General features: G+C 35.8%; 1 protein-coding gene and 1 pseudogene across 2 annotated transcripts in view; both read right to left on the reverse strand.

The window, feature by feature from the left end:
- Positions 1–24263, reverse strand: part of GRID2 (glutamate ionotropic receptor delta type subunit 2) — a 1503942-nt gene that overhangs the window by 595191 nt on the left and 884488 nt on the right. For both annotated transcript variants that reach the window (XM_086704576.1, XM_086704575.1), the window contains exons 6-7: positions 20608–20781; positions 11989–12150 (exon numbers count right to left, since the gene is read on the reverse strand). In XM_086704576.1, the coding sequence (XP_086560702.1) occupies positions 11989–12150; positions 20608–20781 (336 nt within the window). The remainder of the gene's footprint in view (positions 1–11988; positions 12151–20607; positions 20782–24263) is intronic.
- LOC112858188 (DNA replication licensing factor MCM4 pseudogene) lies at positions 4204–10525 on the reverse strand (annotated as a pseudogene).

Below are 24263 nucleotides of genomic sequence, written 5' to 3' on the forward strand. Positions count from 1 at the left end.
CATTTATGTTAAATCACCAAATCTTATTTCAATCACCTAAATCTCTCTCAAAGACATCTATTTCTATCCATCCCCATGACCATCGCCCTTAGTTTCCTTCGAGTTGGAGCACCAGCCTCTTTACTGGAGTTTTCTCATCCAGTCTGTACTGGTCCAGTGGCAGCTGCATCGTGGATTCTCCACTTGGCAGCCACTGAGTGATATGATTTTGTCACTCCTGCTCCCATTTAATATACCTCAGTAGCTTAACCTTACCCCTTGAATAAAGTTTAGGAAATTTAACGTGGTTTTCCCTTCATGATCTTTCCCTGTCTACCTTATTTTAGCTAATAAGGAACCGTGTCCCTACTCTACATTTATTCTTACCCCAGTCTTATTCCAGGTGCTTAAATGTGCAAAGCACTCTTTCCTCCAATCCTGAGACAACTCTGTTGCCCTTGCATGAAACATTCTTCCTCCCCGTTCCTGGAATACTCTCCTTTTCTTTTCTTGGCTAATAACTACTCATGTTACATGTTTCCACTTATCTGTCATTCTTATACCTAAGTAGGTCCTCCAGTCACATATTTCCAGAACAGTTGGTGTTTCCCCTTTTGTAGAATTGATCACACTCATACTATTTTTAATACTTCTATTTTCCTTCCTTATTTTGTGATCTCACGGTACAGCATATGGTAGTGCTCAGTAAATATTTGTTGAATGAATACATTACCATATAAGAATTAGAATAAATTCAATATTTTTTTCCATTTCAAAGAATACTTTTTTAAAAATGTTTATTTTAAGACAAATGAGAGACAGACAGAGAGAAGAGAGAGAGAGAGAGAGGAGGGGCAGAGAGATAGGAGAGAGAGAATCCCAAGTAAGCTCCATGCTGTCAGTGTGGAGCCTGATGCAGGGCACGATCTAACCAACAATGAGTCGTGAGCAAAGCCGAAATCAAGAGTTGGCCGCTTTACCGCCTGAGTCACTCAGGTGCTTCAAGAATACTTTAGATATCAACATGCACCAAGATCTCTTTTAGGGATACTTTTAGTGTGGAGCCTGCTTGGGATTCTCCCTCCCTCTCACTCTGCCCCTCCCTTGCTCACACATGTGCACTGTCTTTCTCAAAATCAATAAACTTAAAAAAAAAAAAAAAGATCTCTTTTAGATAGATTTGGTACTAACAATACAAGAAAATATATTGGTACTAAATGATTTTAGATAGTGACACAAGTGTTGATATGTTCTATTTTCTCACATTTCGTATTTTAAAAAAATCACCATTAGGGCGCCTGGGTGTCTTAGCTGGTTAAGCGTCCGACTTCAGCCCAGCTCATGATCCCACAGCTTGCGGATTCGAGCCCTGCGTCAGACTCTGTGCTGACAGCTCAGAGCCTGGAACCTGCTTTGGATTCTGTGTCTCCCTCTCTCTCTGCCCCTTCCCCACTCATGCTCTGTCTGTCTGTGTCTCTCAAAAATGAATAAATGTTAAAAACAAAATTTTTAAAAATCACCATAAAGCATTTAGCAGAAACTGATCAATTATGCCAATGCAGAAGTATTTGATTTAAGGATCTATCAAATCTTGGTTGTCTTACTCATGTAGAACACACAAAATGTCAGTGCTTTTATATGTAATCACATATTTTGAGTGTAATATTTTTCTTAGTTTTTTTAATTAAACAAATTTGAATTTTTGAAAAATTTTTTTAATATATAAGGCTTTTCTTTCTAAAACTCAGGTCTCATCTTTGTCATATCCATGTTCAAAAATTCTTTAGGGTCTTTTACTCACCTACAAAATAAACTCCTTTCCTCTATATCCTTCCAGTCTAGACTAGTCTCTCTATGCATTTTATCCACTCTGGTAAGTTAGTCAAATGTTGTCACTGTTCACATGATTTATTCAAATAGATATGTCAGCTAGAGTGCTCCTACCACCTGACATGTCCTCTTCTCCATAGCTTTATGTATCTTACACCTGTTAATTTTCAAGTTCCCGTTAATATGCTACCAGTTTCATGAAAATTTTCTCATCTGTTTTCTGTGTTTTGGGTCGGGTTCCCAGGGAAATAGCTCTGAAATGATTTGCTTGTCTGCAGGAGGTTACCAGAAGTGCTCCTAGGAAAAGCACTCGCAAAGGAGTATGAGAATAAGGGCCACAAAGGGAGAGGTGACACAGTGATGGAAATACAGCAACAGCTGAGGTGATGCCATGGCCAATCTGTAGTAAAATAACTCTTCAATGTTATTCCACTTGGAGGCATGGAACTGAGACCATTGTGCAATGACCAGTCACTGGATGCATGCAATTCCAGGAAGGGAGTGGAACATCTCCCTGCTGCCCAGAGCAGTTCCTGCACAGAGGCTAGGTGTCAGCCTTCCCAGGAAGGAGCACCTCAGCTGAGAAATGGGGGTCTGCACAGTACGCTCTAAGATTCCACGGGGTTCTATTTTTGCCTTGCTTGGGGCCTTTTGTTGTCTCTCACCTTAGAGTACAGCTGTTTGCATAATAATGCCATATTCACTACTAGGCTCTAAATTCTTTTTTGGATAATCACATAAAAGAGTTTGAATAATACATTCCACACTACAGACATTTGATAAATGTCTGTTAAAGGAGTGATAAATACATGAATGAACAGACTGTACTCTTGGAAGCTGAATCAACATTAAAAATAAGAAAAAATAGAAAATCATCGCTGTTTAATTTTAGAACAAGTCTGTAAATAAAAATACTCTGCCCACATTGCCTGGGTGTAATATTATTCCAGAGCCTAAGGAAGGTGGTATATTTGTATGGATTAAACTGGTTTCTAAATGTCCCTGGTTTTCAAACTGTGTTTCTAAGAACCAGTTGTGGTGGGAGTCCACCTGAAGAGGTCCTCCCCACTCTCTTCCAGAGCTGCTCAGCTTTTGTTTTACTTATTATTTAGTTTAAAATGTTTGAAAGTTTTCTCTAGGATATATACCATCAACAAGTCTAAATTATACAACATGAAGAGTCCTTACCAAAATATATATTCCAATTAAATGTAGCTTCTCATAATAAAGAATGCATATGTGTGCTAACAAACGTTTTGTCACAAGAGCTTTTAAAAATGCAGTCACTCATCAATTCAACTCCAAATTCAAGGCATTTGAAAAAGCCACATTGACAGACACTAAGATATTGTTAACATAATATTTGCACATGGTACTTACACCTTTGATTTCTTGGGGTGTGTGTTTTCTTTAGCCAAATGAATCTGACAGTAGTGAATAAAAGCTACCATTATGAACAAGAAAAAGGGTCAATGGTATGGTATACAGAACACAAGGCTGGAAGCCAAACAACTTGGTACTGAAACTAATTAGCTTTGTAAACAACCCTTAATAAGTCATTTAATTTTTCTGAGGTTCAGTTTTCTCCATCTTAAAATTGGGGAAGGGTTAACTTTATTTGACCTTGTTACTCTAAAATTGTAAGGGTTACTAATGAATTCTAAAAATTAAAAAAAAAAAGTAAAACAAAACGCATTGGAAAGGTACACTCTTTACCTAATTAAAAAAATATCTTTTCAGGGTTCCTGGGTGGCTCACAGCATCCGACTCTTGGTTTCGGATCAGGTCATAATCTCATGGTTTTTGAGTTTGACCCCCCGTGTTGGCCTCTGCGTTGGCAGCACAGAGCCTCCTTAGGATTCTCTCTCTCTCTCTTTCTCTCTCTTTTTCTCTCTCTTTCTCTCTGACCCTCCCCCACTCAACGCTGTCTCTGTCTCTCTCAAAATTAATAAAAAACTTAAAAAAAGAATTAAAGATATCTTTTCAAATACTACCTTTGATATATTTAATAGCAAAATACTTGTGGCATATTTATAAAACTAAGATTCTATTTACTATCAAAATTATGAAAGTTTAGAAGTGGAAGCTAAAGCAGTTAGCCAAGAAAAGTTTTATTTTATTATTTTTTAAATTATCTCTATAACTTACTTAGAAAAAAAAGTTTTGCATATTACAATAAAGTGGCAGACATTAACCTAGAACTCGATCATTTCCAATCATTAATTCCATAAGAACTAGCTTCTAGAAGGAATTATGTTTGACTGCTATAACAGGGAAAAAGGCTCTGGTTTAAAGTCTTATCTCATATTACATAAATCCCTAGCATATGGATGCTTGCTATTAGAGAGTTTAGCAGAAAACCGAAACCAAAACCAAAAACACCAAACCAACCAACCAACCAACCAACCGACCAACGAACAAAAAACACCCAGACTGCCATCTTCAAAAACACTGACATCCTGCTATCTGTATATATATACAGATTAAAAGCCCTGGTGCTAAAAATGTCATGGCAAGAAAATAATTTCTACTGTGTATGTTGCAAATTGGCACCATGTTTTTACTCAAAATGTGTGTGTGTGGGGTAATGAAAACATACACTTTATGAAAACACACTTTACTAAGAAAACGGAACCCAAGTTAAAACATTTTTATGGAGCCAGATAATGATCTTAATCTATTTCTGCTGATGGCTGCAGCGGCAGCTGATCGGCCTATATACCAAACATATATGGATGCAAATGTAATGCCCAAGTGCAGACAAGCCGAACACACAGCACTATTCACAAAAGATTCAGAGCAAGCAGACAGCTTTTCCAGTCACTGTCAAGACGTCATCATCAGACAAAGCACGAAGTGCTTCGTCAAACATATCTTTGGTAATTGCTATGTCAGAGTGTCCTTGAATATCTTCAAAAAGTTGTGAGTATTTAGAGCTGATGTTCTTACATAAGTTTTTTCAGTGCTTCAGCTAACTTTTCTTTCCATTTCGGAGAGGTGGCACTCATTTCTGTAGTAAGAAGAGATATGTCCACAGTGCCAGTCCAGGGTTTCTGCTAAGTGAACTCATGAGTCCAGCTATCAAAAGTATACAGAAACCATTCCTCAGCTACTACCAATCTTCTGCATCCTCCTCAAGTCTACATAAGCCTGGATGAGAGCCTGACTGGCTTTCTGGCTCAGCCAAGACACGATGGTTCTGTGAGCATAAGCGATGTAATTCTTCAGTGCCGCCATGTTTGTGAACCTCTTCTCCACTTGCTCCTTGCTCTGGTAGTACAGAGCCACACGGTGGTGAATCAGATCCTTGTCATAGGCTTCATCCTGCGGGTCCAGGATGAGGAATATGAAATCAAACCTTGATAAAAATACGTGAGGTAGCTGTATATCACCAATGGTTGTGTTTTTTAGAATTCCACTGAGACTCCATAGAATTTGCTGCTGCCAGGATAAGGGTGCATACATTGAGCTGACCAATAATCCCAGCTTTTGCAATAGAGTCAGTCATCCCATGACTTTGTGCGATGCTGATCTTGTATTTTCATTTATCTTCACAAACTTATCAATACAGCAGATGCTACTGTCACTCAGGACAAAGGTACCAGTTTCAGGCCCACTTGCCTTATCTCAAAGTCATTCCATATATATATATATATATATATATATATATATATATATATATATACTGTTAGTTGGTCCCAGGAGACGGGGTTGTACACATGCAGAAGCTGGAACTTACTAGTCTTTGGGTCACCACACATCAGGATGTTGTTCTCAGCACAAAGTCTGACCCTTCCCATGTGACTAAAATCTTTCCTTTTTCCAAGGAAAAGCTGAAGCAAGATTCCCCCCTTGTTAAATCCTCATGTTCTTACAAGCTTGGAGCTGAGGCTGAATCAAGGATCTCATAAATGCCTTCTTTTTTTGTAAAGTTCTTTGTGCAATTCCACATGCTTCTCTGAAAAAGTTTCTGTTCTATATCTTCATCTACTTCTTTATGCAAATGTGCTGCATCAATTTTCTGATAATAAATGTCATCAATGTGGATTTTGTAGACAGACTTCACATTACTCACTCTTGAATTGACTCAGTAAGTAACATTACAGATAGACATCTGTAATGTTTTCTTTGTCCCCAGGTTGAACCTTGCCAACAAGTTCATTGTGAGCAAAAAGGATGGCAGTGTGAGGCATTTGCCTTGCAGGCATATTTTCAGGAGACTCTTGAAGTTTGATCATCTGCTTTCCTGAGAACACTCAGGAGAGTGTGGTTATGGGTGAGCACTCACCCACATGGGGCTCAGTGATTAAGCCATGGTCCATCTCCACCAAGGCAGTGGAGGGGGGGGGGTGCACACCTGGCATTGCAAGAAGGACTTCTGCATCTGGAAGCAGCTGGGACATCCTAATCAACATGCCACTCATGGTGATAGACTGGTTAATGTCTTCAAGTTCAGGTTTCTCATGTAATTAGTCTTCCACACATTAAATCTGATGTTCTAAGATTGAGTCAGGTAACTGTCAAAGAAGATCTCATTGATAGCCATGCTAAAGTTGAGTGGCAGATGGGCTGTCTGTATAGATTTTTGCAAATGATTTCATTTGTTCACAGTTTACACTTTAAGATGACTCCTCACATGATTATTTTGAGCATCTTTTCATGTGTCTTTTAGCCATTTGGATGTCTTCTTTGGAAAAAATGTTTATTCATGTCTTCTGCCCATTTTTTCACTGGATTATTTGTTCTTCAGGTGTTGAGTTTGGTAAGTTCTTTATAGATTTTGTATACTAGCCCTCTATCTGACATGTGATTTGCAAGTATCTTCTCCCATTCCATCGGTTGCCTTTTAGTTTTGTTGGTTGTTTCCTTTGCTGTGCAGAAGCTTTTATCTTGATGAAGTCCCAATAGTTCATTTTTACTTTTATTTCCCTTGTCCGTGGAGATGTGTCAAGTTAGAAGTTGCTGCAGCCCAGGTCAATGAGGTTGTTGCCTGTTTTCTCTTCTAGGGTTTTGATGGTTTCCTGTCTCACATTTAGGTCTTTCATCCATTTGAATTTATTTTTGTGTATGGTGTTAAGAAAGTGGTCCAGTTTCATTCCTCTGCAGGTTGCCATCCAGTTCTCCCAGCCCCATTTGCTACAGAGACTGTCTTTTTTCCACTGGATACTCTTTCCTGCTTTGTCAAAGATTAGTTGACCATACATTTGTGGGTCCAAATCTGGGTTCTCAATTATATTCTATTGGTCTATGTGTCTGTTTTTGTGCGAATACCATGCTGTCTTGATGATTACAGCTTTGTAGTAGAGGCTAAAGTCTGGGATTGTGGTGTCTCCAGCTTTGGTTTTCTTTTTCAACATTACTTTGGTTATTAAGGGTATTCTGTGGTTCCATACAAATTTTAGGATTGCTTGTTCTAGCTCTGAGAACAATCCACATTGTGATACCACCTCACATGGGTCAAGGTGGCTAAAATTAACAATTCAGTAAACAAGAGATGTTGGTGAGGATGTGGAGAAAGGGGAACCCTCTTGCATTTTTGGTAGAAATGCAGACTGGTGCAGCCACTTTGGAAAATAGTGTGGAGGTTCCTCAAAAAATTAAAAATATAATTACCCTACAACCCAGCAACAGCACTGATAGGAATGTATCAAAAAGATACAGGAATGTTGATTCATAGGGTGCATGTATCCCAAGTTTACAGCAGTGCTATCAACAATAGCCAAATTATGGAAAGAGTCCAAATGTCCATCAACTGATGAATAAAGAAGATGTGTTTCATATGTGTGTGTGTATAATGCATATATATGTTAATATATATATATATATATATATATATATATATATATAAAATATATATACACATATATACACACACAAAGGAATACTATTCAGCAATAGAAAAGAATGAAATCCTGCCATTTGCAACAATGTGGATGGAACTTGAGGGTATTATGCTAAATGAAATAAGTCAGTCAGAGAAAGACAGATACCATGTTTTCACTCATGTGTGGAATTTGAGGAACTTAACAGAAGACCATGGGGGAGGGTAAAGAAAAAAATAGAAACAAAGAGGGAGGCAAACCATAAGAGGCTCTTAATAACAGAGAACAAACTGGGGGTTGGTGGGGGTGGGGGCAGGGAAAGGGGGTGATGGACATTGAGGAGGGCACTTGTTGGGATGAGCACTGGGTGTTGTATATACGTGATGAATCACAGAAATCTATTTCTAAAGCTAAGAACACACTGTATACACTGTATGTGAGCTAACTTGACAATATATCAGATATATAAAAATAACATGACTCCCCAGTTATATCAATATCCCTATCACTGCATGCACAAAGGCCCAGCAATGTCTATGGCAACATTTTCTTCTTTATCCAGACAGTCAATAAAATGTTGAAGAAATCCCCTCAAATTTTCTTTGCACATTGCCATATTTATGTATGTTGCTCAAATCACAAGTTTTGGCCTAGAGACTGCTCACCAGCCACTGTATCTCTGTTGCTGGCTCATCCTGCAAATTCACCTACAAACATTTTCATGTAGATCCCCACATCAGGTCTCTGCCTCCGATGTGCCACTAACATCACAGCTTAAGGTTCCCTCTTCCCAAGAGCTGGAAGTGCCACATGTGAGTGGTGAATTAGCATTAAAACTAAGATGAAGAATTGAAGAATGCATCAGATGAGAGCTGGAAAATACTGTGTCCTGCATGTCAGGGTTCTGCAGGTCAGCTCTAGGCCAGGTTGGTGTCAGTTGCATCTCTTCTGTAGAGGTTGAATCCTCACCTCTACGTCTCAGAGAAAGATATGACCTGATATCGTCACCTCAAGCAGGGAAAAGTGGCCACCTCTAAAGTACACAGAGCTCTATGGTGTACCTGACAGCCCCCAAGAAAAGTTTTTTAAAAGTTCAAAAAATACATAAAATATTAGAATTAGGTGACAACATTAATTTTACTTGAGGATGGTATCAATGTCCACTTGAAAAGACAAGAGAATAAACTACAAAGAAAGAGGTGAGAATCAGGACTCAAGTTTCAAGAGTTGATCAGCTTAATCACCAAATATATCAGACATCAACCACTACCTTACATACCTACAATATGTAGTTTGAAAACATAATGGAAATAGATTATATTCATGATAGTGTCACACGTGCAGATATACACAATCAAAACTTCATAAAATTTTAGGAGAAATATAATGAAAATATGTATGAAGGACACTGTAAGTCTTTACTGAGGGCTATAAAAGATGACTATATGGATAGATACCATGTCCATGGATAGGTAGACCCAATATTTTACAAAAATATCATTTTCTCAAAAATAATCTAAAAATTCATATAAATAGCATGGCCTCAAGGTCACTGATAATACCGTGGAGAAATAAATATTTGAGATTTAGCCTCTTTTTTTTTAAAGAAGAGAAATGTGGAAGTACCTATTCTATCAATTCATAAAATAAATTGTAAAGCTTCAATTTCTGGAAACCGCTATCTTCCCCTGTATAAATGTTCTGGACATTTACAGTACTTATGTCAGCTGCATTGCTTTTTTATCTCTTTTGTCTCACCCCGTTAAAAAGAATAGAAATTAATTAAGGGACAGACCCTCATTCTTTCACTTCGTTGTCTCCATGCAGTAGCACAGAGGCTTTGTAAAGTATATACGGCATGCCTTTCATAGAGACACGCAGGGGTTATTTGAATGTAATTAAAAATTTTATTACTAGAATATTCCCACTGTAATAAGGAGCCTGACCTCATTTGTGATGTTTGGCTGCTGATTTCTTTCTAAGCTTTGGTCTCCCTTTACCCTGCGGCTCCACATTTGGACAGGCTGATCAACAAAGCTCATCCCGCAACTTTTTGTCTGATACCAGTTGGAAATTTAAGCCTTGAAAATCTCTAGCCCAAGTAAATGGGAACTTTCCCCAGTCCTACTTCCTAGTCACTACCTGGGCCCAGCCCACTCCTGCTGCTTGGTCAAGCCAGCCTGGACATTCCTGAGCCCACTCTGCTCTCCTGGGAGTTCCTGTATGAGTAGTAATCTTTCTCTCAAATTTTTTTGGTATGTGGAGTATTATCAGCCTTGGCATCTGAATGGGATGACCAGAACACTCATATGAGGCAAAGTTATGACTGGAAAAAAAAAAAAACAACTCCATTTTTTTTTAAGTCAATTTGAAATGTGGAACAAAAAATAATGAAACTGAGCATGTAACTCTTGCTTTTGGGGTCGTGAATTTAAGTCCCACGTTGGGCATAGAGTTTACTTAAAAAATAATGTAACTGAATATCTGCAATGACATATATCATTCAAACTTAGTCTTTAAATACACTGAATGGATATATTTCTTTAAAAAGCATCATTAGGCTGAAAGCTCACCAGGACAAATATATAAATATTCCCCCCAAATAAATGTCATAATTATCATATTATTGTTTTGATTATACATTTTCCAGCAGCAACATTTTATATATTGAACTATTCCATAAGAACTACCTACATATTATGGTATCTTTATTTCCTTTCCGCTAATACTTTCACTAAGTAAGTATCTCCTAAGCAACCTCCCAAACTATTATTCTGTCTTTGTGAGAAGGCTTCAGAAGAATGAATATATTCAAGTTCCTGCATCCTAGCCAAAGCCTGAACTAATAAATTGGCAGGATCAGAATCATGTTCAACAACTTCCCTTGGATTCATACCTGCCAAATCTCTACATGGACAGATAGGGAGATCTTGGCAACACCTTGAGTTTAGATTTGACTTATTCATATTTTAGTTGAAATATCTTACTCTGCCAATATATTCAATGCATTTGATTTTCAAGCACTTCTGCTGATAAGTGCCTAAATTCTCATTAAAGCGATTCTTTTTACAAAAAGGAAACATACCAAGAGAAAGATCCAGGCTATTCTCCATTTGCAACATTTCTTTCTTCCACTTCTGTTTTTTTGTACCTCTAGTTCACTTCTAATGATAGATGTTTAGGTTTTTCTCTGGCTTTTCTAAATGCATTCACATTTCTTTCAACTAGCTATTTCTTTTTTTGTTTCATGAGAGGAAGGCAAACACGTGCAGAGAGGAAAAGGATGGGTAAAATAAAGAACATAAACTTCTAAATGTCTGTCTTCTTTGTGTAAAGGGTACAGGAGACATTTGTTTGTTTTATTAATCATTTCATTTTAAATCCAAGAAGCTGTGTGAGACAGACAGAAAATGCCAGCAAGGATGACATGACAAAGAGGCTAATAAACTGCAGAATTGCTCAAACCATTGAGAGAAGCCTAACAGCATAAAGTGCCTCCTGGGAACGGAGCAGGTACTGAGCCAGAGCGGGTCACAGCCAGGCTAAACACCACACTGACAGTGAGGATGGAGAACACACCAGATAGCTAAAATAGTTCCTAAATGCTGCAAAATAGTACTGCTTATGAATTATATCTTGATTATAAGATAAATTAAAGATCATTGCTTCTAATGTCTTACCATGTATCATGTAATTGGAAAACAGTGACGGCTTGTGTTTATTTTTTTCAGTTCATGGCGTATTTAAATTTTTTTTTAATGTTTGTTTGTTTGTTTATTTATTTATGTATTTATTTATTTATTTAGAGAGACAGAGTGTGAGCAAGACAGGGGCAGAGACAGAGGGAGACACAGAATCTGAAGCAGGCTCCAGGCTCTGAGCTGCCAGCAGAGTCCGACGTGGGGTCTGAACTCACAAACCAGAGATCATGACCTGAGCCAAAGTCAGACGTTTAACCGACTGAGCCACCCAGACGCCCCTGATGGTGTATTTTAAAGAAAACAAACAAACAAACAAAACCAAGTATTTGTATTTGTCACAGGCACCAAAATAATTTGAGTATTTCTAATACTAATGGTATAACAAATACAATTCAAATAATTTCAACCACTAACTATACTCGTGTAATATATCCTTACAAATAGGTAACGGCTCCTTGTTTTATACATGCATGTGACTTTCTGACCTTGTTGTTGTTGTTGTTTTTAATATTTACTCATCTATTACACTGTTTTGTGCTTTGGACTGACAATGTTGGTGACAAAAAACATCCTTTTGAAAGATATGCCCTCAAAAATGGTTTATTGTATCCCTTTACATGAAAATTAAAGAGAGTGAAACGTTAGTCACAAGTTACCTTCTTGATAGTCTCCAGCATGGAACGCCCTCCCTGCCAGGGCTTAGAGTTCTTTCTGATGCATGACAAACTTGCCATGCTGTGCCATTTTCGGTCCTCCAGTTTCTTATGAAAAGCATTAGCAAGCAGAAGCACCGTGTCATATATGTAAAGGTTTGAAATCTGAAAAGACATTAGACAGTAATCATTAGAATCACTGATGCCAACCATCAAGAATTAGGAGAAAATCATCAGCTCTGCTGCCTCCGTTCATGTCATAGATGGCTGGTTTACTGGGTTATTTATTAAGCAAAAGGTTTCTTTTTTTCATTTCCTGGGCAATTTTGCCGTTGACAATGAAGTCTTGTCTGATTGTATGCCTCAATTGCTTTTTCAGCTTATTTAGGTGTGAAAGAGAAGATAAAAAAGAAAAGTTTCGACAGAGGCAAGGCTGTTAGTGTCAGACCTTAGAAAATCACTGGCCCTTATTTCTTTCTGAAGAGGTAAGGATCTAAGGGCTTCAGATTGGAAGGGCAAACTGAATAATACATTTTCTGAATATGTCAAGTCTTTGCATTCTGATTATTCAGATGGAGAAATATCAACTCGATCTTACATATAAAATAAGTGTCATAGGTGCTAAAAAAAAAGAAGAAGAAGAAGAAGAAGAAGACATGTGTGTATATGTGCATGTCTATGGGGATGTGGTAATGAAAAAAATGAGAAAACGCATGGCCATTGATAAAATTACAATTATCAAGGATCTACACAACATTATCTAGGTATACACATACATTCTAATTCATTAACATGACAGATACCATTATAAATAAGTGACCATATAAATAAATATAAATAACTGTGAATATGTATTTCAATTAATGCTTTCTTCTTAAAGCAATCATGTTATTATTTTCCTTCTATATAAATTGCAAAAAAGAGTCATGAAAATTGTCACTATGATCTGTTGCATTCTTACACTTACTCTTGACAGAACTAATATCTATGCTGTCATTTGTAGAAGGTGTTTATTTTTCAAAGAAATTAGAACTTATTTAGAAAACATAAACATCAAGAGATATCCAAAGTCAATAAAGGCTGTTAGATGTTTTATTATTACTCCTCTGAAAGAAAAATGCAACATAAAGTAAAACAAAAATGAGAAATCAATGTAGCTATGAAAGTTAAATCCATCTTAAGGTATTTAAATTTCTTCAGCTTTTTAAAAGTATCTTGGTATCACAGTTTTCTTCCTGAAAATAAAAGGGACAATACGTTGACTGCCCTTTGCTTATAAGTAATTATGAAGGAATCTTATGAAATTGTCTGCCCACATCACAAAATGGCACTAAATTCCAACTACTGGGATGAAAGTTTAATGCTATGAGAAACTGTTAATAAGCACTTCCTAATAGTGCCTTGTGAGTTTTCTTTCTTTACTAGGTGAATCTTTAATCATTTGTGTATATCAAACATCGTTTTATATGTGTAACACTAATGGAAGGCAGGCCTTTCTTAAAAGAGACATTGCATACTCTCATGCACTATGTGAAATACCAACTTGTTATTTAAAAGGAAATACTGTTTTTAAAAAAAATTTTAATGTTTATTTATTTTTGAGAGATGGAAAGAGACAGAGTGTGAGCAGGGGAGGGGCAGAGAGAGAGGGAGACACAGGATCTGAGGCAGGCTTCAGGCTCTGAGCTGTCAGTACAGAGCCCAAAGTGGGGCTTGAACTCACGAACTGAGAGATCATGACCTGAGCTGAAGCTGGACGCTTAACCGACAGAACCACCCAGGTACCCTTGTTCTTTGTAAGGAAATAGTAAGGCAGGCTATCCTCACCTTCACCTCCCTGCCCTTCCCCTGCCAGATAATTACTAGACAGACTAGGGGAGTAGCTTAAATCTGCAATGAATGAAGAGTTGAAGATAAAAGTAGTTGATGAATCAAAATTCAGTCTGAATTAGACTGTGAAGACCCAAAAGGAAAACCTTCTGACAATTTCTCAATAATTTGCAATAATCTGGCCGCTTTTAACCTTTCTTTGCTTCACTGCCTCAATCGTGCTTGCTCTTATCTCTCTAGCTTTATTTGGCTTCTTCCTCTGACTGATTTCTTTCAGTTTATATATGAAATTGTTGGAATAACACTCTTTGATGTCTTGTTACCTTTCTCCAACTAGTTAACATCTAATATCCAATTAACAGGTCAGAAGTTAGGAGAATCCTATCCTGACAACTTCTCAGGACCCTACCAGCTTCCAGGCTAACTGGGCAGTCTCCTTTAACACACGCGTGCCTGTACTGGAACATATCATAATTCTATGATTTCTTAATCTGGTTTTCCCACTAGAACATGAGCTCCTTCTGGATAGGGGCTCATCATGTACAAATTTTTCCCCTTTGTACTTTTGTTTCCTAGCGGCTAGCACACATTCTGATAAATAGTTGTCAAACAAAAGAAGATGAAGAAAAGAAAGGCAGGTTTAACATCAGGCATGTTTGACAGAAGTCAAGATGTGAGAAACCTGACAACTTGGGTTCCATCCAAATCTTGACACTGTGGTGGCACAGTGTCTTCTGTGAGCTTTGAGGCATGTACCTTGAGCATCCACGCCGTTCCTAAAGACGAGTGCTTTGCATTTGATATATATGACTGGTGTTTTCAACAAAAACTGCCTCTATTCATTTGCCCACCTTCCAAACTGTGGGATCGAAAGGAGGTAGTGACATTTTGTGAGCTTTCAATTACCCCTTCCATTACTTCTATCTCAGGAAAGCACCTGTTCTTTTTTTGAGGTTCATGCTCTTTCCTATACTATACTTTAGAGTCCCTTTCTGTTATCACCTACCCGTCTCTTGGCCACTCTGTATTCATGAGGTCTTTGACTCCTCTTTCACAGTGATTCCAAACTTTTGCCCAGCATTAAAAAAAAAAAAAGTCACTGCAATTTCTACAGAGATGAATTTGACATCTACTCTGGCTACATCTAACACAAATGACTATTACTGGACACAAACACATACCTCCTCTAACATCTTAAACTCCATTTTCCCACCAGCTGACCAATTATTTCCCTCTCACTCTCACTACACGTGTTTTCCAACTTAACTGAGCACCAGCACCCACCTTCTCTATCTGACAACCTTCTGATATTTGATAACATCCATCAATTGCCCTGAAACATTCTCTTTCCTTCAATTGTTCATTATCTTGTATAATTTCTAGGCTGTTTATCATCTCAGCATTTTTCTTCTTTCCTTCTCTTTCTTTTTTTTATGTTCCTGTTCAGAGTTTAGAACTTATAAACAACACATTATTGCAGATACAATCTGACTAGAACAGAATAGTATAAGGTTATGTCTCTTTTTTTTTTTTTTTTAATTTTTTTTTCAACGTTTTTTTATTTATTTTTGGGACAGAGAGAGACAGAGCATGAACAGGGGAGGGGCAGAGAGAGAGGGAGACACAGAATCGGAAACAGGCTCCAGGCTCCGAGCCATCAGCCCAGAGCCTGACGCGGGGCTCGAACTCACGGACCGCGAGATCGTGACCTGGCTGAAGTCGGACGCTTAACCGACTGCGCCACCCAGGCGCCCCTAAGGTTATGTCTCTTGATCATAGCAAAATGCTCTGACATGGAGACCAAGATTACACTGAAATGGTGTAGAGCAAATGAGACTTGCGCTATGTTCAAACAAAATTGGCCTTCATCTCAATAACCTTAAAAAGCTGTCAAACCAGGTCTCATCCAACTAGACTTAGGGTAATGACTTTGAGCCTATACTTTATCTCTTTGAAATTTCAACTTTTACGTTTATTATTTGGGGAGTAGTAATAATTTGGATCTTGATCATACAGCCCAGAATAAGGTTTCTCTCCTAGCTTTACGTCATTTGCAAATCTGATAGGCATGCTTTATTCATTTTTATTTGTGTAATGGTAAACATTTGAGAATATAAGTACAAGAACAGTATTTTTGGATGACCATAGAGAGTTCCTCATACTTCAAGAGTAGAATGTTTATCACTGTGGTTGAATGTTCTTCTAGTTCCATAGTTCCTAAATTGAAGTAAAATAAAGTATGGATATTAGAAGTGCTCAAAGCTACAAAATATATCTGAGCCATGTTGTAGGCATATCAAATTTGCTCAAAGATTTGGAGGGTAAGAAAAATAACTAGTAAACTATTTGAAAAATTACTTTTAATTTTAAATAAACTCATAAGTTATGAGTTTATCCTTTTAAGGATAATAATGAGACTGTCTATATTTTGAATTTTTTAAATTTCCTTTTGAAAAAAAAATCTGAAAACAGAGTGTTTACTACTATCTTCTATTCTTAGTCCTTTATTGAAAATCTTTGAGTGACATCAATCTATCTAGACTTTTTAATGCTTCCCTATAAGATTTTGTGCTTTCCTATAAATTTTCCTTAAAAAATGTCAAACACAACAGAAAAATCAACATACAATAAATAGATTTATAAAATTCTCTCAATATAAACAATTAGTAAACAGGATTTGACTTGCCAGTGCTTGTTCTTAAGAGAGTCCTATGGTCACATATGAAGGACCCCAAATGATATACTTAATAATACATTCTACAGTTTATCCAAATAATTCATCAACCTTTAATATACTATACTCTGTCAGAATCTTTTTTCCTTCCTTTTGAAATGTGGAACGATATACCAATTTCACGTACTGGGGTCTTCTTCTGAGGTATTTCTCCAGTATTTCTAAATTATAATATTGTGATCGTATCTACCACTTTATTTACTATTCTTAACAATTATTATTTAAGCTTCATTTTAAAGCAGTAAGGTATACTCTTACCATATCCAAATCCCTGCTCTTTAAAAAAAAAGTGGTTTAATTAAAAAAAAAATTATTCTAACTTTTCCAATTTGAAGACAATTTTTCTTAGATGGAGATGACAGAAGCAAACAAACAAACAAACAAACAAACAAAAAACACTGACTTTTCTATTTTCTCTCCATTAGCAACCAAGCTAACATTAGTTTCACCAAGCAGTGAATGACTCACTTTTTTCTTCTTGCTTCATATATTGCTAAAACCTTTGTTTATAGAGCTAAAAGTTTCCTTTAACATTTATTTTGCAACTTCAACTCATCCTGGATTTTAGTCTTTCTGGCACTAATTTAAAGATTTGGGAAACTTGTTTTTTGTTCCTTCTAAACCTTTTCTTTCTATGTACATTAAATTAAGGGGCACCTGGGTGGCTCAGTCGGTTAAGCCTCCGACTTCAGCTCAGGTCATGATCTCATGGTCTGTGAGTTCAAGCCCCGCATTGGGCTCTGTGCTGACAGCTCAGAGCCTGGAGCCTGTTTCAGATTCTGTGTCTCCCTCTCTCTCTGACCCTCCCCCATTCATGCTGTGTCTCTCTCTGTCTCAAAAATAAATAAATGTTAAATTAAGTAACAGCCCAAAGATCTCTACACAGGCCCACTGTGCCCTCTTCTTCCCTGTTGTAATGATTATTGTGATCTTATAGTTCGGGTTTCCATTTTACGGTTGGGTCTCTATTTTTAGAGCTCTCTTCAGTCATATTTTCATACTTTTATTTTACTACTTTTAATAGTACCCAGCTGATAAGATAAAGGTCTGTCTGTGGACATATTTACCTGCATTTTTTTATGAGCTCCAAGTTGAGAGGGTTACTTCTCCAAAGGAAACCTGTACTCCCAAATTTTTAATGCATACTATCTTGTTGTTTTTCTTTAACTTCAGTAAGATAAAATTTTCCCCAAGGTAAGCCTCTATATCACATGCTCTGCTTTTAGTGGAACATCTTAAATTCAACAGCCCTACATTTAGATACATTTAGATTTAGATACTTAATTATATAAATCTTCACATATAAAAGATTCTGTCAAATTTTCTTTTATACATTAACTATTCTGTCAAAATTTATTACATATAATAGGGAAATTACTATGTAGTAAATCCTCAAAGAAAAAGTAATTTTCTTATTTTCCTCCATCTGTGGGTTTGAAGGGAGTAAGACAAAGGTGGGGATAAGAGGTGTGGTGCTTCCTGTACATCCTTAATTTATCATATAGGTCTGGGGGATATGAAGATGAATAAATAAATAAATACATAAACAAATAAAATATTTGCTCCCTGATTTCAAGAAACTCATTAACAGAATCAGAAGGATTGTGCTTTTAGGTGAATGTGCTTTACAATACTATGTAGTCCGTCCATTGGTGGGAATGCAAAATGATGCAGCCACTCTGGAAGACAGCATGGAATTTCCTCAAAAAGTTAAAAATAGAAATATCCTATGACCCAACAATCGTGCTACTATGTATTCATTCAAAAGAAACAAAAATGCTGATTCAAAGGGGTACACTACCCTGATGTTTATAGCAGCATTATCAACAATAGCCAAACTATTGATAGAGCCTGAGTGTCCATTGGCTGATGAATGGATAAAGAAGATTTGGTGTATATATATTCAATAGAATACTATTCAGCCATCAAAAAGAATGAAATCTTGCCATTTGCAATGACGTGGAAGGAGCTAGAGTGTACTATGCTAAGTGAAGTAAGTCAGGGAAAGACAAATACCATGTTATTTCACTAATATGTGGAATTTAAGAAACAAAACATAAACATATGGAAAGGGTGGAAGAGAGAGAGGGAGGGAAACAACCATAAGAGACGCTTCACAAGAGAGAACAAATTGAGTGTTGATGGAGGGAAGTGGGTGGGGGATGGGCTAGAAGTGGGCAGTGGGATGTGGGTGGGGGGATGGGTATTAAGGAGGGCACTTGTTATGATGAGCATTGGGTGTTACATGTAAGTTATGAATTGCTAAATTCTCCTGAAACCAATATTACACTATATGTTAACCAACCAGAATTTGAATGAAAATTTGGAAAAACATACTGTGTAGTTACTTTCTACTTTTCCAATTTGTACATTTCCTGCCATTTCCTTTGACGAGATAGGCTTTAATATTTCAAATTTTTCTTAAGCAAAATTCTACGTTTTTATCCATTTAGAATTCTATCATTTTCATATCAATCATACTCATGACCAATTAATATGAAAAGATTGGTCATTATAAGCATATCTGTAAGACTGGCATTAAAATTTAAACAGGTCTTGTTTAGGCTCTAGAGTGGCTTAGTTTAACCATTGTCTTCTCCTTAGCTACATTCAAATGCACAAATATTCAAGAAGAAGCAAAGCAGTGTGGTAGGCATGATGGAGGAAATAAAGATAGATGTGTACTTTATGGGATTTTATGATACCAGGTCCTGGGGGAGACCTATTCTACAAAAGCCTAAAGCCTAGTTGGGAACATAAAGTTCTGTGGGTAATGCTCCTGGATCTAGCTACCTGGGAAATATAGCTGCTTCTTAGGTTGACTGCAAGTATGAAGAAGTGATTGGATCAATAGTAATTCATCTAAAAAAAATCCACAGGTGACTAAAGATAGAAAAAGCGTGGAGATGCTTTTTAAAAGAATGGGTCATTTTTACAAAATCACCTGATTTATCTAGTATTACTGGGGATGAATTAGTTCTCATAGGGTTATATTTCTAAACTGTTCAAACTGAGTATCTCTAAGCACTAAAACACTTACTATAGTAAACGTTGTGAAGGAATAATTTTCTAAAACATATATTCTTCCAACTTCTGAAATTGACCAATATTTTAATTTTTGTTATCTCAGAATTACTATTTAAATACTACTACTCTAGCAGTATACTACAATTATATCCTTAGGAACTGTTTTAGGACACAGAGTTGTTTTTATAAGGCAAGTCTACATTGATAGGATATTTGAATTAGTAGATCTTATTGATTTATTTTTCTTGTCTCTTGCCTTGCTAGAAAGTACTCCTTATGGCTTCCTACTATTGATGTGTCTGCTTTTTTTTTTTTAACACCCTGTTCAAATTGACATATTAAAATTTCCAGTGCAAAGGAAATAAAACTAAATGAAACAAAATCTGCTAGCATTTTCCTTAAGAAAAAGAAAATGGACTCTAGGTGAGTAGTTAAAGGACATCCTTATGAGTAAACTGCAGGCACCTGATGTTCTCTATTTTGCTGCTCAGAGATTTTATTTATTTACCTTCGAATTCTTTGTTGTATTCTGAAGAGCAAAGGTTTCAGCCATATCCTTTCTGGTTTGTATAGGAATATATAGCACTATAGTATCTTTTGAATTTCTAAATAGTTTTTTGGCTAATGTCTTTAAACTAGAGAGTAATCTTTAAAAATATATTTCTATGTCCTTGTTATACAGAAAAAAAACAAGCAAATTTATTAGCATAATAATTTGCCATCTGGCATTAAGGAATATCAATCACAAATTCCAACACAGTAAATGCTATGGATCTACTTGCTGGGAAGGAAATAACTTTTATGTATTTAATTTTTTTTAACAAGTATATATTTTGCTACAATGAGGTCAAAAAGATCAAAGACACAAATTCTTAGGACTCCTGCATCAGACTTAGAAAATTTCCAGAGGAAGAGAATAGCTCAGAAAATGGAAACATGTATAATTCTAAATCTAAAACAACTCAAAGAGCTCTCTCTACAATTGGCCAACAAAGCACCTTGAGAGAAATACTGTAGCACTTAGAATATACCTCCATATTCTGAGCAAATGGATCCTTTGGATCACACAATGTTGAAGATATTCGATGGTTGCCACGGAAACATCGCTGACTTATATTCTGGGGGACTGGAAATGTCTGCCGAATGATTGTTAACCTTCCAATTGACCTTCTTACAAGTTCCTGAACATCCACATCATTTATTTCCTATAAGATAAAAAATGGAAGGATTAGAAATGCTATAATAAATAATAAACAGAAACACAAAACTATTAAAGAGTTGTTATCTGTAAATGCTAAGAAATCCATTACTGTAATGCATTTGCCAGTGCTTAGTACACATCCAAATAAAAACAATACATGTTCATTAAAATGATCAACTCATTTGTAGGTGTTGTTTGTATGTTAAATTACATCATTAATGCCTAAGTAATTCTAAATGGAGCAATTGATTAAATGCACTTTATTTAGGAATTTTGTATTATATTGAACACTTTAGAAAACTATTTGTCTAAACATTGAAAAAGGTCATAAATTAAGTGGATTTCAAGGTACTTTGAGTACCCAGAAGAGAGTTGCAATGTAAGCATAATATATATTGTTCTTAGCAATGAAAAATGGGGCTTTTAAATAAAGCAAGTAGAGAAAGTAAGAGACATTTTAAAAAAGATGTTCCTAATTATTTCTTAGAACTACTGGTATTAACTCATACATTTCTCTTGGTAAAGAACAGATTAAACAAAGTGTTCCAAAAGATGAAACATTTTGTATTAATACAATGTGAACCAGGATAGGTAAATGAAGAAAAAAAAAAAAAAAACAGTGTTCTTTTTCCAAATTGATGTTATTTTGCATATGAGTATTTGCCAAACTCAAAGAACATATTTTTCTACTTCCTTCTCCCCCCACTTCCTAACTCCAGACTTAAATTTTAAGGCTTGGCTCAATCATGGATGTAGAAGCAATAAAAATGAAATAATATTTTTACAACTTAACATCTGTTCTAACTGGAATTAGTCAGACTACAAGTGATCAGAATAAATTTTAGTTTGAAGGCAGTCTTTACTAAAGCAGTTTGTTCTTCACAGTGTCCATTCGGAACATTTCAAACCAATGAAGCCTTTGCAATTAACATATTATTGGTTTTAGTAGATTCTTATGGTAACAGAAATAAAAGATTTGACATAAGATAAATTTTGGACTGCAGTGAGAATTTCGGTTTTGATTCAAACAATCATTACAGAGTAATGAAAAAGAAATGGACTATTTATTTACAGGTATAAGTTGTCTTCTTTTCCTTTCTAGATTAATTACATATTATTCCTAAAGCCTACATTAGAGCTTTAAAACTCATTCCTTATTTTTTCAACTTTACAAAATACAGATTTTCTGAAAATAAAACAAACCTGCCATCAGCTGTATCCAGTATAATATCATGGATTTCTGGTCAACAAATCCTTAATGTACCATGAAAAATGTTTTTTTCTCATTTAAAATGCCATCTTTTATCCTTTAGTTTGTGTAATTTCACTAGCCATCAGGAACACTATCTGACAAAAGGCAGGTCACCTTTTAATTATCTATCATCCACTCACAAAGCGGAATTAAGCAGTGTCTTATCAACTCTATTTTAAGCCTGAAGTTTAACCAGAGGTCTTTTCAAATTAATTAATATTGCTATTGAGTATCTTTACATTTTTTTTTATTAAAAATTTTTTTTAAATTTTTTTATTTATTTTTGTGACAGAGAGAGACAGAGCATGAGCAGGGGAGGGGCAGAGAGAGAGGGAAACACAGAATCTGAAGCAGGCTCCAGGCTCTGAGCTGTCAGCACAGAGCCTGATGCGGGGCTCGAACCCACAGACCGTGAGATCATGACCTGAGCCGAAGTCGGATGCTTAACCGACTGAGCCACCCAGGCGCCCCTCTTTACAATTTTTTTAATTCCATGTCGCACAGACAGGAATTTTCATTTAAAAGACAGTAAGAGGTTCTATCACTTTTCTAAGATTAATAACTAAGTTTTCATATATACGTGGTCTTTTTTTTCTTTTAGTAATACTAAGACTTCTCAACATGTTGTCAAACAGCACCATTTCTACCTGCTCCAACCATGAGCATGTTAGTATAAAAACATACATTAACTCTCTACTATATATTTGACAAAACACTAAGTACATTATGTGTTGTCTCATTTTCTGCTAAAAACTACATTCTGGTTCAGATACTATTATTCTTACTTTATAGATAAAGAACCAGAGAAATTCCAAAGTCTTCATTCAAAATATTCTTTATTCATGGTATGAATGTTACCAAAGACACTCTCTAAAGTAATTATACAATCCATATCTCCTTACGGGAATTATTTAGATTAATATTCATGAATGATAGGAATTAAAACTATAAAGATATATTATTCTAGTATTTAACAGCCTGATGATTCTATAAGGAATAATAGAGTAATCTATCATGAGCCAAAGTCTTTAAGAGGACTATTTTCAAGCCCACAAAAAGAGATGATTACCTTTTACAGGTTTTGAAAGCTGAAGTTATCAGGAGTCTAAGCGACTAAACTATATCTGAGGAAATGTCAATTTAAGTTGAATCTATTTTGCCTATTATTATTTGGGGAAGGGAAAAGGAAGTAATTTTCTGGGAGGAAAGAATCTGCCATTCTGAATGAAGGTAACAGACAGTTTGTCTCAAAAAATTCACTTGCAGTTTTAGTTTTGACACCTGATCTCAAAACTAGTTTGATAGTGATATGAAAACTTGATTAGGCAGCTATTTTATATTTACAGAACTTTACTTCTACATTTCAAAAGGTGCATTTCAAGAGTGACAGAGGCAATGCTATGTAAACACTGAAAGTCAAATGAAAATCTATTAAGAGATCCTTTTAAATGAAAAAAATTCATCAGTAAACTTCCATATTAAAATATGGACTATTGTATAATCTGTTAGAATCTACATTGTTCTAATACTCTGAACTTAAAAAAAATGTTTAAGCCCCCCCTATTTTAAAAAGGAACCACGTGAAGAACCAGTTCAAATACTCACTCTCCCAAGCCTGCAGGGCCTCCAAATTATACTAATTCTCTATAAAGATATACAGATATGTTCTGAGTTTTAAAAAAATTAAAGAGGCTGAAAAATAAAATTTTTGTCCTTTTTGTATTCCTTATATGAGTATATTTATGAAATAAGAATTAATATTGCAATAAAATTTAAACATATGTTTTGTTGTACTTAAATTCTGTCTGTACTTCTTTAGGAGCAAAGCATATAGTCTTTTTTTTTACCCCCAAAATAATGTACTTAGATAATAAAAAAATTGCTGAGATTCAAGTCAATATATTCAAGAAAATATTCTTATTCACTTTGTTGTGATAGTTTAATAAAGAGTAAACCATAAGAGAGAAGAAAGAGGAAATGCTAAAATACTTGTTGGGGATACAACTCCATCCAGAAACAGCCATTTCCCAGAACAAATCTTTTAGGAGAATTGGATCACTCCCAAATCTTTGTAGTGTATCAACGTGGGTTTAAATTAATGAATTCCAGAGAAAGGAAGACTCAAAATCATTAGATCAGATGCCAATCTATACTATTAAACCGTCTCAGAGAAGGGACCCTCTTTTTTCCCCATTTTAAAAAATCTCTTAACATTAACAAAGCTTTTGGTTCAT

The sequence above is a fragment of the Puma concolor genome, chromosome B1, assembly GCF_028749965.1.
Source record: "Puma concolor isolate L17-30 chromosome B1, mPumCon1.1.hap2, whole genome shotgun sequence".
Lineage (NCBI taxonomy): Eukaryota > Metazoa > Chordata > Mammalia > Carnivora > Felidae > Puma > Puma concolor.